Source organism: Carettochelys insculpta, chromosome 4 (genome assembly GCF_033958435.1).
Source record: "Carettochelys insculpta isolate YL-2023 chromosome 4, ASM3395843v1, whole genome shotgun sequence".
NCBI classification, from domain to species: Eukaryota; Metazoa; Chordata; order Testudines; family Carettochelyidae; genus Carettochelys; species Carettochelys insculpta.
Genome location: NC_134140.1, coordinates 138,256,918 through 138,271,719, shown reverse-complemented (window position 1 = coordinate 138,271,719; position 14,802 = coordinate 138,256,918). Strand labels below are relative to the sequence as shown.

At 49.1% G+C, this 14,802-nt stretch overlaps 1 protein-coding gene across 1 annotated transcript in view; it reads right to left on the bottom strand.

Moving 5' to 3' along the window:
- The window catches only part of SPMAP2L (sperm microtubule associated protein 2 like), a 42,925-nt gene that overhangs the window by 7,656 nt on the left and 20,467 nt on the right, over nucleotides 1-14,802 (bottom strand). Inside the window, exons 2-6 of the mRNA XM_074993982.1 lie at nucleotides 14,216-14,246; nucleotides 12,615-12,671; nucleotides 11,821-11,949; nucleotides 6,872-7,009; nucleotides 1,756-1,876 (exon numbers count right to left, since the gene is read on the bottom strand). Coding sequence (XP_074850083.1) covers nucleotides 1,756-1,876; nucleotides 6,872-7,009; nucleotides 11,821-11,949; nucleotides 12,615-12,671; nucleotides 14,216-14,246 — 476 coding nt within the window. The remainder of the gene's footprint in view (nucleotides 1-1,755; nucleotides 1,877-6,871; nucleotides 7,010-11,820; nucleotides 11,950-12,614; nucleotides 12,672-14,215; nucleotides 14,247-14,802) is intronic.

Sequence of the window (14,802 nt, the reverse complement as noted above, 5' to 3'; positions counted from 1 at the left end):
TGCACCAGAAGTTGTCTCCCAAAACTTCCACATTGTCTGTGCTCTGTTCTATCGCTCTGCCAGCAGAGCAATGCCAAGCAGGCCCACTGATGGGGGAAAACAAAGGGGGCAGTTGCCCCAGGGTCTGGTGATTCCAAAGACCCAGGGCTCCTGGCCACCACCACTACCGCAGGACTGGCAATGGATGGAGCCTTCAGTCCTTTAAATCACTGCTGGAGTGGGCCATGCAGCGCATTCTGGGCAACTCTCATGGCTGGCTCCAGGGTGGAGGGGCCAGCGTGGTTTGCTCTGGGTGCTGCTAAGGGCTGGTTGCCCCAGTCCTGACCTTTTTGCTGAGGCTCTGCTCGTGCCATGAGTGTGAGCCGCCTCCTCTCCCCACACCTTGCCCAGGGGCTCAACAAGTCCACCAGTCCTCCTGAGTCAGGGTGAACAAAGTCCCCTTGAGAACCAGGGCCTGTGATCTGGAAACGTCTGTTAGTTGTCCAAAGAAAGCCTCATCTATCACCCTCCTGGTCTGTGGTCTATAGCAGAAGCCCACTACCACATCACTCTTGTTTCTCTCGCCTCTAATCTCAATGCAAAGACTCTCAACAGGCTTTTCTCCAACGTCATACTGGAGTGCAGAGCAATCACACTGTTCTCTTCCGTATGATGTAACTCCTCCACCTTCTCTCCCAGGCCTGTCCTTCCTGAACACCTTATACCTATTCATGACAGTGCTCTAATCGTATGAGCTACCCCACCAAGTCTCTGTTGTTCCAATCACAACATAGTTCCTTGACTGTGCCGGGACTTCCAGTTCTTCCTGATTGTTTCCCAGGCTTCTTGTGTTTGTGCACAAGCACCTAAGATAAATAGCCTACTGTCCTACTTTCTCAGTATGAATCAGGAGGCTTCCCTGTAGAACCCTCTTCCTTGTGTTTCCTCCTGGCACCTCACCTCCCCACTTATCTCAGGGCTTAGGTCTCCATCCCCAGGCAAACCTAGTGTAAAGTTAGCAAGCCTGCCTACAAAGATGTGCTTCCCCCATTCTCTGTGCTTGGGTGTATAAATTTACATCTAGCTTTAAAAGACGAGCATTCCAGCTCATTCTTTATTAGTGATCCGCCCTCTTCATTATTTACCACTTCCCTAACTTTTGTGTCATCTGTAAACTTTAACAGTGACAACATTGTGTTCTTCCAGATCATTGATTAAAGTGCTAAACAGCACAGGGCCTAGAACTGAGCCCTGCAGGACCCACCAGAAACAGACCCACTTGGTGCCGATTCCTCATTTAGTTGCAGTGTGAAACCTATCAGCTGGCCAGTTTTAACCTATTTAACATGTGCTGTGTTAATTTTATATCCCTGTAGTTTGTTTTTTTAAATCAGACTATTGTATGGTACCTAGCCAAAAGCCTTACAGAGGTCTATGCGTATTCTATCACCACTATTACCTTTATCAACCAGCCACAGTGATCAAGAGATAGGCCATAGAATTAGCGTTTAAGTCACCACTGAACTACATGACAAAGACATTTTAAAAGGTCTGGCACAACTTTCTTAAACCAGTAATTAAAAAAGCATATCAAACTTGTGTCCTGTCTCTGGAACTGGCAGAACCATCCAGCTATTTCGGTAGCACACAGAGGCCATAGCAAATCTTCCAGGGCTAAATTTAGGCTGCAGCATCCAAGGTTAACTGGTTGCTGAAGACTGATAAAGGGAGGAGCAACGGTTCCCCTTTCCTAGGTTTGCTGAACATCACCATCACCTTTTTGTCTGGCAGGAAGTCTGGATGAACTGATTTCGGACATGCGAGCTCTAGAACCCGCTGGGAAGCCTCACAGGTGAGCGCCGCTGCTGGCGCATGCCACTCCGGAGAACTGCGAGGCCTAGAAGCAAACACAAACATGGAACATGGACACAACTTCAGGGCATTCCCGGAGTCAATTTCTTTACTTGAATTAAACTAGCCATGCTGTTGCAGCATTGGCATAGTTGGTTGTCCAGAAGGGTTGTGATGGTGATGCTGTAACAACCAGCTGTAAGACCGGTTTTTGTTTAACGCCTGGTGTACATAAAACCAGAGCTACAGACACTGTAACTTAGCAAGTGCATGAAAATGTCTGGAGCAGGTGTGTGCTCGTGGGAGCTCTCACCCAGCTAAGTGAGGCCTGAGCGTGGAGCCCCCACACCACAAGCACCTGGGCGCAGTGTGAATGGCCTGGACCTGCCCCACCAGCCCTGACAAAACTGTGGGCTGGGGAGGTGGGCAGAGAGGGGAGCTCGTCCAAGAGCCTGAGTAGTTCATGGGTGGATAGCTTGACTCCCTGTACCCAATTCACTCCCCATTGGAGGAGAGGAATGTCACTCCAGAGCAGGAGTTCCGCCCTGCCTGAGGTGGACTCTGGGCTGATCTGCAGGCACAGGGGCAGTGCTGGAGAAGACTATGGGGTTAGGTGGAAAGCACATGTTGCTGCCCAGCCCAGCGACCACAGAACTGGATGCCGGCACACTCCCAGGCTGTGATGGGGTTCTGGGGTTCCCCAACCTCTGCACCCTGTCCGCAGGCAGGAGAGTCTCTTACTTAGCAGGAGAACAGCGGGTTTATTAGCCGACAGGACACAGCATCGTACAGAGGAGTCAGTGCAGCAGGCAGAGACAGCCAGTTCAATTCATGTTGGGGAGAGGAGGCCCCGAGGGGCCCCCAGAGCCGGGGCCTTGCCCCCTCCTTTGTCTCTCTCTCCCTCAGCCCAGACTAACTGCTTCCCAACTCCCAGTTCCAATTCAAACCCCTCAGGCTCCACCTCCTCCTTTGTCTGCAGTACAAAGGTGTTACCTGGTCATTAAGGTTACCCTCAGCAGGAGCCCCACACCCTCTGTGAGCCACTCACATACACACAGGTATCCCCCACTCCATCACATCTCTCCCCCCTTCCAGACCGAACTGAGCGGGGTCACTCAGCTGGTGACCTGGGGAAGTTCGGGGCCCTCCCTTTGTGACAGGGCATTGGCTGTACCCTTTGTTCTCCCCTTGATGTGCACCACCTCCACATCATAGTCCTGCTGGGGGAGGCTTTAAGTTAGGAGCTTGGTTTTGGCCCTTTTTATATGATGCAGCCGGGCAAGTCCCTTTAGTTCCCTTGGGTTCGTCAGTTTCCCTGCTTTGGCCCCGGTCCGTCAGCCACGTTCTTAAGTCGGGTGGGCAGAGCCCATACAGATGCTCCAGCACATGTTTGGAATTTAGTTACAGTTCAGTAAAAGAAGGTACAAATGCTTCCACCCTTGGCATTTAGCCAGACCACCAGAATGGTTGTGTGCCTCAGTTTCCCCTTTCACGCCACACAATAGATTTGGAATGTTCCTCCTTATGTGAGAGGTTGCAAGACTAGTTACAGGGAACAATGGTGACATTTTAGAGTTACAGAGTTTTTTAACATACAATTTATGCTTTTACATTAATGTTATCATGTTAAATGGCTCTTTCCAAACATTTAGTACATGGTACAATTTTACAGCTTTTGGTAGCAGCACCCCTTGGTTACAGCAGTCAGCGTGAGTAACAGAACAAACCCATTGCAACTGTACTTTTACGTTGCTCTTTGGTAGACCACAACCTTTGTGCAACCTCCTTGAGAATTTGGTATTTTGGGGATAAATGGCTGAGGCCTTTTTTAGCACCATCAAGTTCTAATCTTCTCCCTTGCCCCCTGGGGTGGAAATTTGATCTCTCTGACTGTGCCCTCCCTTCTAACAAGAGCTGGGCCATTGATGATCTCAGGGAGACGGCCCCCTCCCAGCCAGCCTGGAAATTTGCAAACCAAACTGCTTTTTGAGTGTTGTTTTGTGAGTCCCAGACGCAGAATCCACATGAAGGAATCCCTGTTTATCCCTTACTGGCCCACCAGGCCCAAAGCTCCTTTGTCCTTTTACCTCCAACTTTTGCCTCCCCGTGGAATCAGAATTGGAGTTCAGTGTGAGAATATAAGTGTTTCTAGCATCTGGAGATGGGGAATTGCTGAACCTCTCCTGCATCCTACAGAGATTGGCTGTGCAGCTGTTTTACTTGGTTCTCACAGGGCTGCTTACATTCCCTGATAGTTTTTACTTTACTTGCACCAGCTTCCAATTTCTGAGAAACTTTTACCCTGCCTGCTTTGGACCCTTGCAGAGCACAGCCAGTGGTTTCACACTTAGGCAGGTCCTGGCCATTAGGAGCTGAAACAAACTTCTCCCCAGGCAAAGGGCTGCTCTGGTGCTTACAGACAAGCACCTTTCCTGTTCACTCTCCTTCACCTCACTCCCATTTTCTGCAGTCCCCACAGACGGGTCAGGAAAAGTTTCAGGGAAATTCTTTTCCTCAAGAGCTCCCCCAAACAACAACTTACCCCTGTCTGGTTCCACAGGGGCACTGCTCCCTTGAGCCACAACCAGCTCCTGGGGTTCACCTACACCCAGGGTCACTTTTGGCCCATCAGGCAGATTCCCACGTAATCCCCCTCCAGGCAGACAGCCAGTACCACCGGACAGAAGGTTAGGGTCCCTTTCCTCCCTTCTGCTACCAGCTCCTTTATTTTCATTAGTCAGCTTAACTCCATTGCCCATCTGTTCTTGTGTCCTGGAGAGAGGATGACTCTGGTAGGACAGAGTCCTCTCACCCCCTCCCAGTAACACCTTAGCATCAGGCAAAGAACAAGTACCAGAATCGTTTGGTTTCTGGGATTCCCTGATGATACTAACTGGATTAGACCGAGTTAAAGCATCATCCTCCCTGAGAGACACAGAGGTAGGCCCACTTCCCATCTGGGCTTCAGCTGCCCTCAGATCCAGCTCTGGGATCTTGGCTCCATCTTGAGCCCCCACAGGCTCAGGCAAAGGATTCACTTCCCCAGAAGCAGAAGCACTTTTTTTGCACCAAGGACCAGTGTCCTTAGCAGGGACACCACTGCCCATCCCAGAGCCATTCCCTCTGTTCCAGCCCCCATGGCTGGGTTTAGGCACACCTGGAATGCTCTTTCCTGGTGGTTCCTTCTCCAGCCACCCCAGGCTGGGGAATCCTCCTCAGACAATGGGCTAGTTTCCTCATTGGCACCTTTTCCAAACGCAGGCTCTGCTCTCTCCCCAGGCTGCTGCTGCTGTTCAACACAGACAGACAATGGGAGACACTTTCTCCTTTGTCCCAGCCCCCCGGCTGGTCTCCACACACACACAGAAGGTGAAGCAGCTTCTCTCACAGACAACTTGCCATTCCCAGTGGATCAGCTGCTTTCCTGCACAGACACACAGGCACCTTCCTCGGCCCAGGCCTGGAAAACTCTCCGCAGGTCTGTCTTGGCCACTAGTAGATGATGGGTTGGAATCGCTCCTTCCCTCCTTGAGCTGCGGCAGGCCACTCAGTTCAGAGCTCCAGGCAGTCCAGGGTTCCCTGCCCCGATCCGGGCTCACCACTGCAGGATTTTCCTTAACCCTCAGCTCTGCCACTGCACATCCACGCTGCCTTGTCCAGCTTCTTTAATCTCGATTCGGTTTCCAGGTGCTGCCACTTTACAGCGGAGTTGCTCAGTGTGGTTGCAGGCTCTCAGGCTGATGCCCTCTGCACCCCACGATTCCTGGAAGAATCCCTTCAGTGTGCCAGGCTCCTTGCAGGTTACAAGCTGCCCGGGGTTAGGCCGTAGGCCCCTCTGCCCTCTGGGACCGACTCCAACAGATTCCCAGGAGTAACCCCTCCTCGGGTGTGACACCCCCTCTCGAGGACCACAACCGCAGTTGCTTGGGTTCGGCCGCAGGCCCCTCCGCCTTGGGGAACTGCACCTCACTGCCCTTCAGCACACCTGGGTCTCGCAGGCCCCACTTCTTCCGGGGCCCCGGTCACTTACTGCTGGATGCTCCATCCTCGGGGTGCAGAACATCCCACTCCTGACACCAGTGTGATGGGGTTCTGGGGTCCCCCAACCTCTGCACCCTGTCCGCAGGCAGGAGAGTCTCTTACTTAGCAGGAGAACAGCGGGTTTATTAGCCGACAGGACACAGCATTGTACAGAGGAGTCAATGCAGCAGGCAGAGACAGCCAGTTCAATTCATGTTGGGGAGAGGAGGCCCCGAGGGGCCCCCAGAGCCGGGGCCTTGCCCCCTCCTTTGTCTCTCTCTCCCTCAGCCCAGACTAACTGCTTCCCAACTCCCAGTTCCAATTCAAACCCCTCAGGCTCCACCTCCTCCTTTGTCTGCAGTACAAAGGTGTTACCTGGTCATTAAGGTTACCCTCAGCAGGAGCCCCACACCCTCTGTGAGCCACTCACATACACACAGGTCGGCCCTGCAGCCAGTTCCGTGGAGCGCCCATTAAATCGGGGCTGCATTTCGAATGTAGCCCTATGTTTTGTTGGTTTCATCAGACCAATACGTATGTGTGGCAAATGTGTCCTTATCTCACATTTATCACCCTTCTTGTCTACGCCAAGTAAGCCACCTCTCTTGCCTCTGATGGAGTCCCTAACCCAGCAATGTGCTCTCTAGGATGGGTCTCAATCATTTTCATAGCATGGAGTGTGTGGGCCCCCCAAGTACAGAGACGTTCCACCCTCCCGTTCACCTTTCTGCCAGCCACTCCTGTGCGCCTTCCGGGAACAGCGAGGTAACACAAGAGAGCACTGCACACATGGGTGTGGGCTGAGCTTCCTTCAAACCAAGCTGGTGCCTGAAAGAGGTGCGTCCATACCATCGGCACGTGTCACACAGAGCACAGCTGTCCCAGCACCTCTGCTCTGCACCCTTCTTGGAAGTGTTGGCTTAGCTCCAGTTCCAGCCAGACATGCTGCTTTCGAATGCTAATTATGCTCAAAACTGACCTGAAACACCTGTGGTACAATCAGAACTGAGTTGTCTTTTACCTTTGTTTTAAGTAGGCCCTTTGGTATTTCTTGGGTTCTGCCAACTTCAATATTCGAGGTGATGGTAAAGCTAAATTCAGCAATGGTGGGCGCTGCCAGATCTCTGACACCCGTCCACAGCTGTACAAGAAGAGGTGCCTTTGGGAACACCATGAAAGAAGTAATGAAGAGAGTCAGTCCAGCACATAATCCTCATGACAACGGGTGACAATAGGCATGTGTGGCCAAAGCAGGAGAATTTAAATATATATACAGAGCTTGTACTCCCAAAAATCCACATTTCTGCACTCATGCTAGGCACACTCAATAAACAACTGGGTATTTGCCCATGGGCTTGCCAGATCTGGCCATACCTGCTTGCTTGCACGTACAGAGAACTTTTTAAGCACAATGGGTGGGTGGGTGTGAAAACACACTGCTCTTTCTACGGGTAGTTTTAAGACACTACTTCACCATACAAATCCCTTAATATCTCTGTTTGTTTATGAACCATGCAAATTAGAACCCTTCCATTTACAACATTTAATATTATATTGCTCTGTTATAGCTCCTTTCATCTTAGGGTCTTAGAAGCCCAGAATTAATGTAGCCTCACAGCCCGTGGACAGGTGGTGGCCTCAGGATGACTGTCCCCACTGTGCAGGTGGTGTTTGGCCAAGGCAGAAAGTATCACTCAGTGGTGGGGATGGGACTAGACTGCCCTAGTCATTTTCCAATGGTGTCTCCTCATCAGCCTGTAATTCTCACCCCTCCGACTATCCCCAATGTACTTCACACCGGTGTTTTGTTTGGTGTAAGTAAGTCAGTGGGTTGTAGTAACTCTTACTAGGAACAAGACAATGAACCAGTGGCAATGGCAAGAAACAAATATAGCTGTGCTGTTGAGACAGATCCAGCCCTTCTTCTAGAGACTGAGCATCACACCCAACAGCATGAGATGCAGAGACACAGCACTGGTTTGTTTCCATTCCCATGGGTGCTCTGGCTCCACAGGGGCTAGAAGCCTGCCCTACACACTAGCAAAGCTTTGGCCCAGTCTCCTTACCAAAGGCTCCGCCCTCTAGTAATGATTTCAGAACATGAAGGCTGTGTCTACACGTGCCCCAAACTTCGAAATGGCCATGCAAATGGCCATTTTGAAGTTTACTAATGAAGCGCTGAAATGCATATTCAGCGCTTCATCAGCATGCGAGCGGCAGCGGCGCTTCGAAATTGACGAGCCTTGCAGCCGCGCAGCACATCCAGACGGGGCTCCTTTTCGAAAGCACGCCACCTACTTCGAAGTCGCCTTATTCCCGTGAGCTCATGGGAATAAGGGGACTTCGAAGAAGGTGGCGTCCTTTCAAAAAGGAGCCCCGTCTGGACGCGCCGCGCGGCTGCAAGGCTCATCAATTTCGAAGCGCCGCTGCCGCCCGCATGCTGATGAAGCGCTGAATATGCATTTCAGCGCTTCATTAGTAAACTTCGAAATGGCCATTTGCATGGCCATTTCGAAGTTTGGGGCACGTGTAGACGTAGCCGAAGAGAGACTTACAGGCACCTTCTGGGTTCTACAGAGCACTGAGGGTAGGGAACCCTTGGGAAGGGACTGGTGAATGAAATTAGTGATTAGCATCTGATAAGCAATTGTTTATTCTTCTGGGACTTTGTTGAAACCGCTACCAGAGAACTGCAAACTTGGGCATCTCCCCCTGGAACAACTTTAAATTACATGTCTGTGCAGCCAGTTGGTCCCTTGGCTTTGCATTTCTCCAACCAAGTTACAAATTATGAAAAACAAGGAGGAGGGAGTTTCCATTGGTTATCTTACAAACAGAATTGGCACATGTTAATGAAGCCAAAGATTCACTGCTACAGTATAACCAAGGGTGGTAATAGCCACTCAGCTATCCCTCAAGATGGGCATGTTAAATACAGTAGACCCATGATGCATGCACTCAAGTTGTGCGAATCTCGGGTTAACATGACTGAGCGGCAGGGAGCTGGCACCTGGCTCCAGGCTTCGCGCCACTCAGGGGAGCTGGGAACCTGACCAGTGCAGCAGCGCTGGTCAGTTTGTCTGCTCCTGTCAGTGGCGGTAGCCAAAAGCCTGACTCTCGTCTGCGGTCATCGACAGGAGCGGCTGCCACCACTGACAGGAGCAGGAAAACCACTCCTGTCAGGGGCAACAGCCTCCCTGCTCCTGTCAGGTGTGGCAAGAGTCAGGCTGCTGCCCCTGACAGGAGCAGTTTCACTGATCAGTTTCCTGTCTCCTGCAAGCAGCAGAGAGCTGGCAGCCCAGCTGCCAGCACTGCACTGCTCACAGGAGACAGAAAACTGTCTGGAGCTTCTGTGTTAGTCAGTTTGCCGGCTCCCCCAGATAACATGAAATTTGACTCATGCAGGGTTGTGCAGGAACACAACAAACCTCCGCGTAAGTCAGGGGTCTACTGTACAGGCACCTTTTTGTGATCATCCCTCTTTAAAAAGAGGAGCTAAGTAACTCTGCTTGGTAATTACACTTGTCAAGACCTGTTTCCTTCCTGCAAGCTGTTGGCAGAGGGCCGGTTGAGTTGAACCAATCTGTTGCCTCACAGGCACATTCCTTGGATGTCACTCTCCTCTCATCTGCATGCCCTCACTTGGTGCCCCATCTCCTCTTCCATATCATCACATGCCGGCTGGTCTGTTACCAACTCCATGCTCCGCACTCAACCCTCTTAATTCATGTACCTTTCAGCTCTTTGCCAGCATGTGAAATGGGATGTTTGTAGAATACCTGGGGAATTCACACAAGTAGTCGATTCACTGAAGGATGCATCTGCCATGAGCTAGTTCTCTCCTTTTCCGCATGGAACCACAGGGTCAGGAAGGAGAGATGGCAAAGGTCAAGGGGAACCCAAGGGGCATTGCTCCCAAGGGTCTCAGCCATGGGGCCTCAGACGGCACAGCTGTGGTTTGCTGAACCTTTTGGGTTCCAGGCAGTGTTCCCTGTAAGCTGAGACCTTGGGAAGCTGCCCAGGAGAGACAAAGGTGCTGCCCAGCTGATTAGCAGAGTGCCCACAGCCAGCAGCACGAGTGTCTACTGATGGCGCACATCCCCATATGCCAGAGTGCACATCACAAAACTCATTCTGCCCATGGCTGGAAACAATTAGAGGGAACCCTTGTTCTGGGGCCTGCAGACCCAGGGAAATGGAGCGCTCAAAGACATCCCCAGCCCTGCGCAACTTAGCAAAGCACCGTAGAGAGCCTTGTGCTGTTACAGTGGCAGCGAGGAGGTAAGGGGAGCAGACTGCAACCGCAGCACCTCTGACCAGGCAGTCTTCCCACCTGGTCCTGCACCCCAGCTAAAAAACGCTGGAGTGGGACTCTGCTGCGGGGTCTTTATGCCTTTGAAGTGCAGTGTATGTGGGATGGGAAGTTGACTAAATGGGTGAACAGTGAAGGGGAGAGAGGTTGGGTGTGGGGGATAGCACCACACATCTAATGCTGCATAGGACAGAGGGTCTGCATCTGGGTCACGGACACAACCACCATCAGACATAGGCTATGCAACACCCAACCTTTGGCTCCAAGACCACACGCCAGGTGAAAACCAACATCGAACTGGCACTGGGCTGAGCCCCGTGTCAAACCCAGAATTCTAATGCCAAACTCTGCTCCAGCCCCAACAGCTCCCCATGAGGTGACTTGCACCCTTCTCGCAGCCCATCAGCTGCTCCACCCTTCTACCAAATTCCTGCATTGCCTGCCAGTGTGGGGAGTAAGCCTGTATTAAAATGGAAGCACAACTCCACCTTGCCCATCCCCTTTTGGAAATCAGCCTGCTCCCAGCTTTTGTATTTCAGCGGTGACTAAACTATGAAGCGCCCAAGATTTTCTGTTCTGAAGAACAAGAGTTTTCAGATGTGACTAGTGATTTGCTGACTCCATGTTTGGGAGCTCAACCAGTGGTGACACCTTAGAAGAGGGGCTTGAATTTCAGAAAGTGCTGAGTGCTGCCACCTGAGAAAATTAGGCTCATTAAAGTGTCTCAAGTTGGCACTAGGAGGCATCTAGAATCTTGAGTCCTGTGTTGAAAATCTTAGAAACAACATTTAGGGCGTGTCTACACTTGCATTCCTCTTTCGAAAGAGGTAGTATGCAAATGAGGCAAACCGAAAATGCAAATGAGGTATAAATTTGCATATTTGACACCTCATTTGAATATTTAATTTCAAAAGAGCTTCTTTCGAAAGAAGAAAGCCAGTGCAGACACTGCTCTTTCAAAAGTAAACCCCATCTTCGAAAGAATCCTTCTTCCCATTAAATAAAGGGAAGAAGGATTCTTTCGAAGATGGATTTACTTTTGAACGAGCAGCGTCTACACGGGCTTTCTTCTTTCGAAAAAGAAGCTCTTTCGAAATTAGAATATGCAAATGAGGTGCTGACTCTGCAAATTTATGCCTCATTTGCATTTTCGATTTGCCTCATTTGCATGCCTCTTTCGAAAGAGGAATGCAAGTGTAGACACGCCCTTAGTGGCCAGAACACAAACAAAGATGAACTAGATGGTAACACTTTGTGGGGAACACTGAAAAACCATTCTACTTAGAGACATTTGTCATGAATAACAATAAATAATAATAATAATAATAAAAAAAAGTATATTTGCAACTCCTTTTCATCCAGAAGACTGCAGAACTTGGCCAGAGCTGCAGAGACCTTAGGATGGCAAAACAGAACAAGTGCCTACATCAGTAGCAGCTCTGCTGAGCTGATCTCAGAGGAGCCTGTTCTGGGAGGATTCCTAGCACGTGAGAGTGCAGCAACTTCTGCTTTCAGCTCTTTGCCCAGAGCTCCAGATGCACCTTGGTACAGCTGTCATGCCTTTACTTGTATTAACTATTATTAAAGAACCCCAAGCTGTTTCCGTCATTAGTGAATGCTTCCCAGCAGGAGGAAGAGCTCTCCAGAACACAACCAACCTGCGCTGAAGGTCATCACCGAACATTTTCTTAGGTTTGGCCAGAGACATAATTCTTGGTGTTGGTCGAGCTGTCAAAGCACGTCGGGAGAGGGGCCATATCGTCTCTTGATTTCCCCAATCTAACCTACTGTTAAAGGAGGGAAAAAAATCTCCTGGTTAGATGATCACTAAACTAAGTCTAGAACTGAGTCTCTGATGTTCTCCCAAGCTTGCAAGACAATGGAAGAGCAACATGCAGGGTACTGGCTGCAGCCATCATTGCTGCACATTAGCAGCCCTCTCAATGCCATGCCTGAGGGACCACCTGGCCCACCCCATCTTCAGCCAGGGCCGCTCTCAGGACAGGCCCTGTCCCATCTCCCAGTACTCTGACACGTAGGAGATGGGAGACAAGCCTCCCCTTTGCTCTCCTCCCAACTGTCCAAACCTGCAGGTGAACAAGAACTGACCAGGCCTGATAAGAACAGGCACAATGTGCAGTCACTCAAGTGGCAGGCAAACCTTGAGGACTACGGTTAGCCTGACCACTGCCAGATTAAGGTGTGGGCACTACATTCTCAGGGATCTGGCTTGCCTTAGCCTAGAGTCTGACCGTAGCTGCTGTGGATGAACTTAGGCCCTGAAGCACTGGAAATGAAAAGCCACATTCCTTTGTCTTTCCCGGAAGTCAGAGAGAGACAGCTCACGAGGGTAGGAGAAATACATTCTCATCATGCGCTGTCTTCTATCACCTGAGTGTTGCCTATTGAGGCCCAAAGTCCATACAGCTTAAGCTTTGTATTTTCCACTTACCTACTATAATTCTCCCAAGCTGCTTTGTGTGTCTTTGGTCTTGCTAGTTCTCGGATCCTAGTGAGTGGAAAGCAAGATTATATGTGCAATAAAACTTAGAGATTGTTAAAACAAGCCCAGAGCAGGTGTTCCATTATTCTGAGCAGGAAGTAATTCTTGTATCACTCAAAGACTTTCATGATGAAGCCAATGTGACAAAAGAACACCCATTCTTTTTTGAAGCAATGGGCCCAGTCATTCTGTCTCTAACATTACCTGTCTTTTCAGAACATGCATTGACGAAAGAGTTATTTCCCTCTCTGTCCAGCTTCTCTTTTGTTCAGTTCTCTGGTGAACTCAGAATCCAGTTTTTTCAGTTACAGTATTCTGCTGTCTGGGCCAAATTACACTTCACTGCAGAATAACTGGGAAATGGGCCCATGTGGAAGCACTTCTGTTGCTTCAATAATGTGACATTAACACACAAGGACTAGGCGGTCAGGGATGCTCCCGACCATCACAAAAATAAACGGAACAAGCACCACACCAACTGCACGCTTTATTATCAGCATCTTGATCCTTAAATAACATAAATCAAACAGTACTTTACAAATACAGATTAAGTCACATTGCCTGGACTAAACTGCCTGCACTTTATGATCACTTTATTTTATTACTATTGTTTGCTTGTTTCTGGTAGTACCCACACCAGGCAAGGCACTGCAGAAACAAACAAAATGCATATTCCTTATCCCAAAAAAGCTTCACTCTAAAGAGGATAAGATGATTACACTATATGATCGAGAATTCTCATCCACTTTTGTCTGTATCTGCTCAGACAGTGGCTACGGCTGCAGCACGGACAGGCACATTTTTATGGCACACTATGGATGTAGTTGCAAGATGTAAATATTCAGACTGCATATGTGCCAGGGGAAGGGAACCAAACAATTGATTTACAAGTTCAATAGTATTTGCATGCTCTTTGAACTGGAATCAGACTAAGTTGTGGGTCAGCAATCTCCCAGCTTGCTGGTAATTAGTGGCAAAAGAGTTCAACAAAATACAGAGCATGCATTTCTTTTATGTAGCATTATAATCAAAACTAGCACGTGTCCAGTTTTGTGTGCATAAGGATTTCTGGTATGAGATTCTTCTCATTGAAACAGAATGGTCTTCTGTATTAAAGTGCCTGGATTCACAAGCTGCTCTTTCACAAGGCAGTCTGGTCATCAGTTACTACCTCCACACTACTACAAACCTCTATACCACGGAATGGTTTGGTTTTTTCCCCCAAGCACTATATTGAAATAACGTGAATAATTTACCTACATTATCTCTTGTAACAACGAGTTGACAGACAGCTCCAAAACACATCAGCATTGCAGGATATGTTGTGACACCATAGCTGATTTATCTATTCATGTTCCCTCATTGGCAGAAGACAATTCCTCCTGATATTTACAATAGTCTCCCCAAACCCACGAGTCCCGGTAGGGATAGGCCCACTGTCCACACTCAGGTAGAGCTCCCATGAGGTACACTGGGAGCTCCATCTGAGGATGAGGACGTTGAGTTATGTACTTGTATTTCCAGATGCCTGCCAGGTTACTTTTTCTTACCTGTTACTTGAATACGAACAGAAGTAAGACACTGGAGAGAGAAAACAAAAACAAACTGGGTGTTAAAAGGCTGGATAACACCTGCATTCTGTACTGTCATTTATCTGCATTCATTTTAAGTTGGGACTATACCTTTTTTCTCTACAAAATAAGTGTAAACCTTACTGACCCGTCATAGCTTTGGTCATATATTCCTATATGAAACTACCATGCAATTCACACATTGTGCCTCCCACTTCCCTATGGTTAATGGCTGTAACAAAAAACATTCTGGTATCTCTCTGAATCATACAGGCAAGGGCGGGAAATTATCATTGGTTATAACAGTGAGGCTGTTTGGCTAAGGTTAATAATCTATTCTATTATGAGCTTTAACTGCAACATCAAGGAATTGTTCAGAACCTTAGGAAGTCGTAGTACATAAATTATACAAGACAGAGTGCAAAAGGAATAGTGCCCTTTATGGAGCTGGGATGCTTGAACAGGAAAAATCCAGGGGCAATGATACGTGCTGTAAAGGAAGAAGGGGAGCAAATGATATGATGCAACTATTGGGAAACAACGGACTGTGATGACCTCAACTAAAG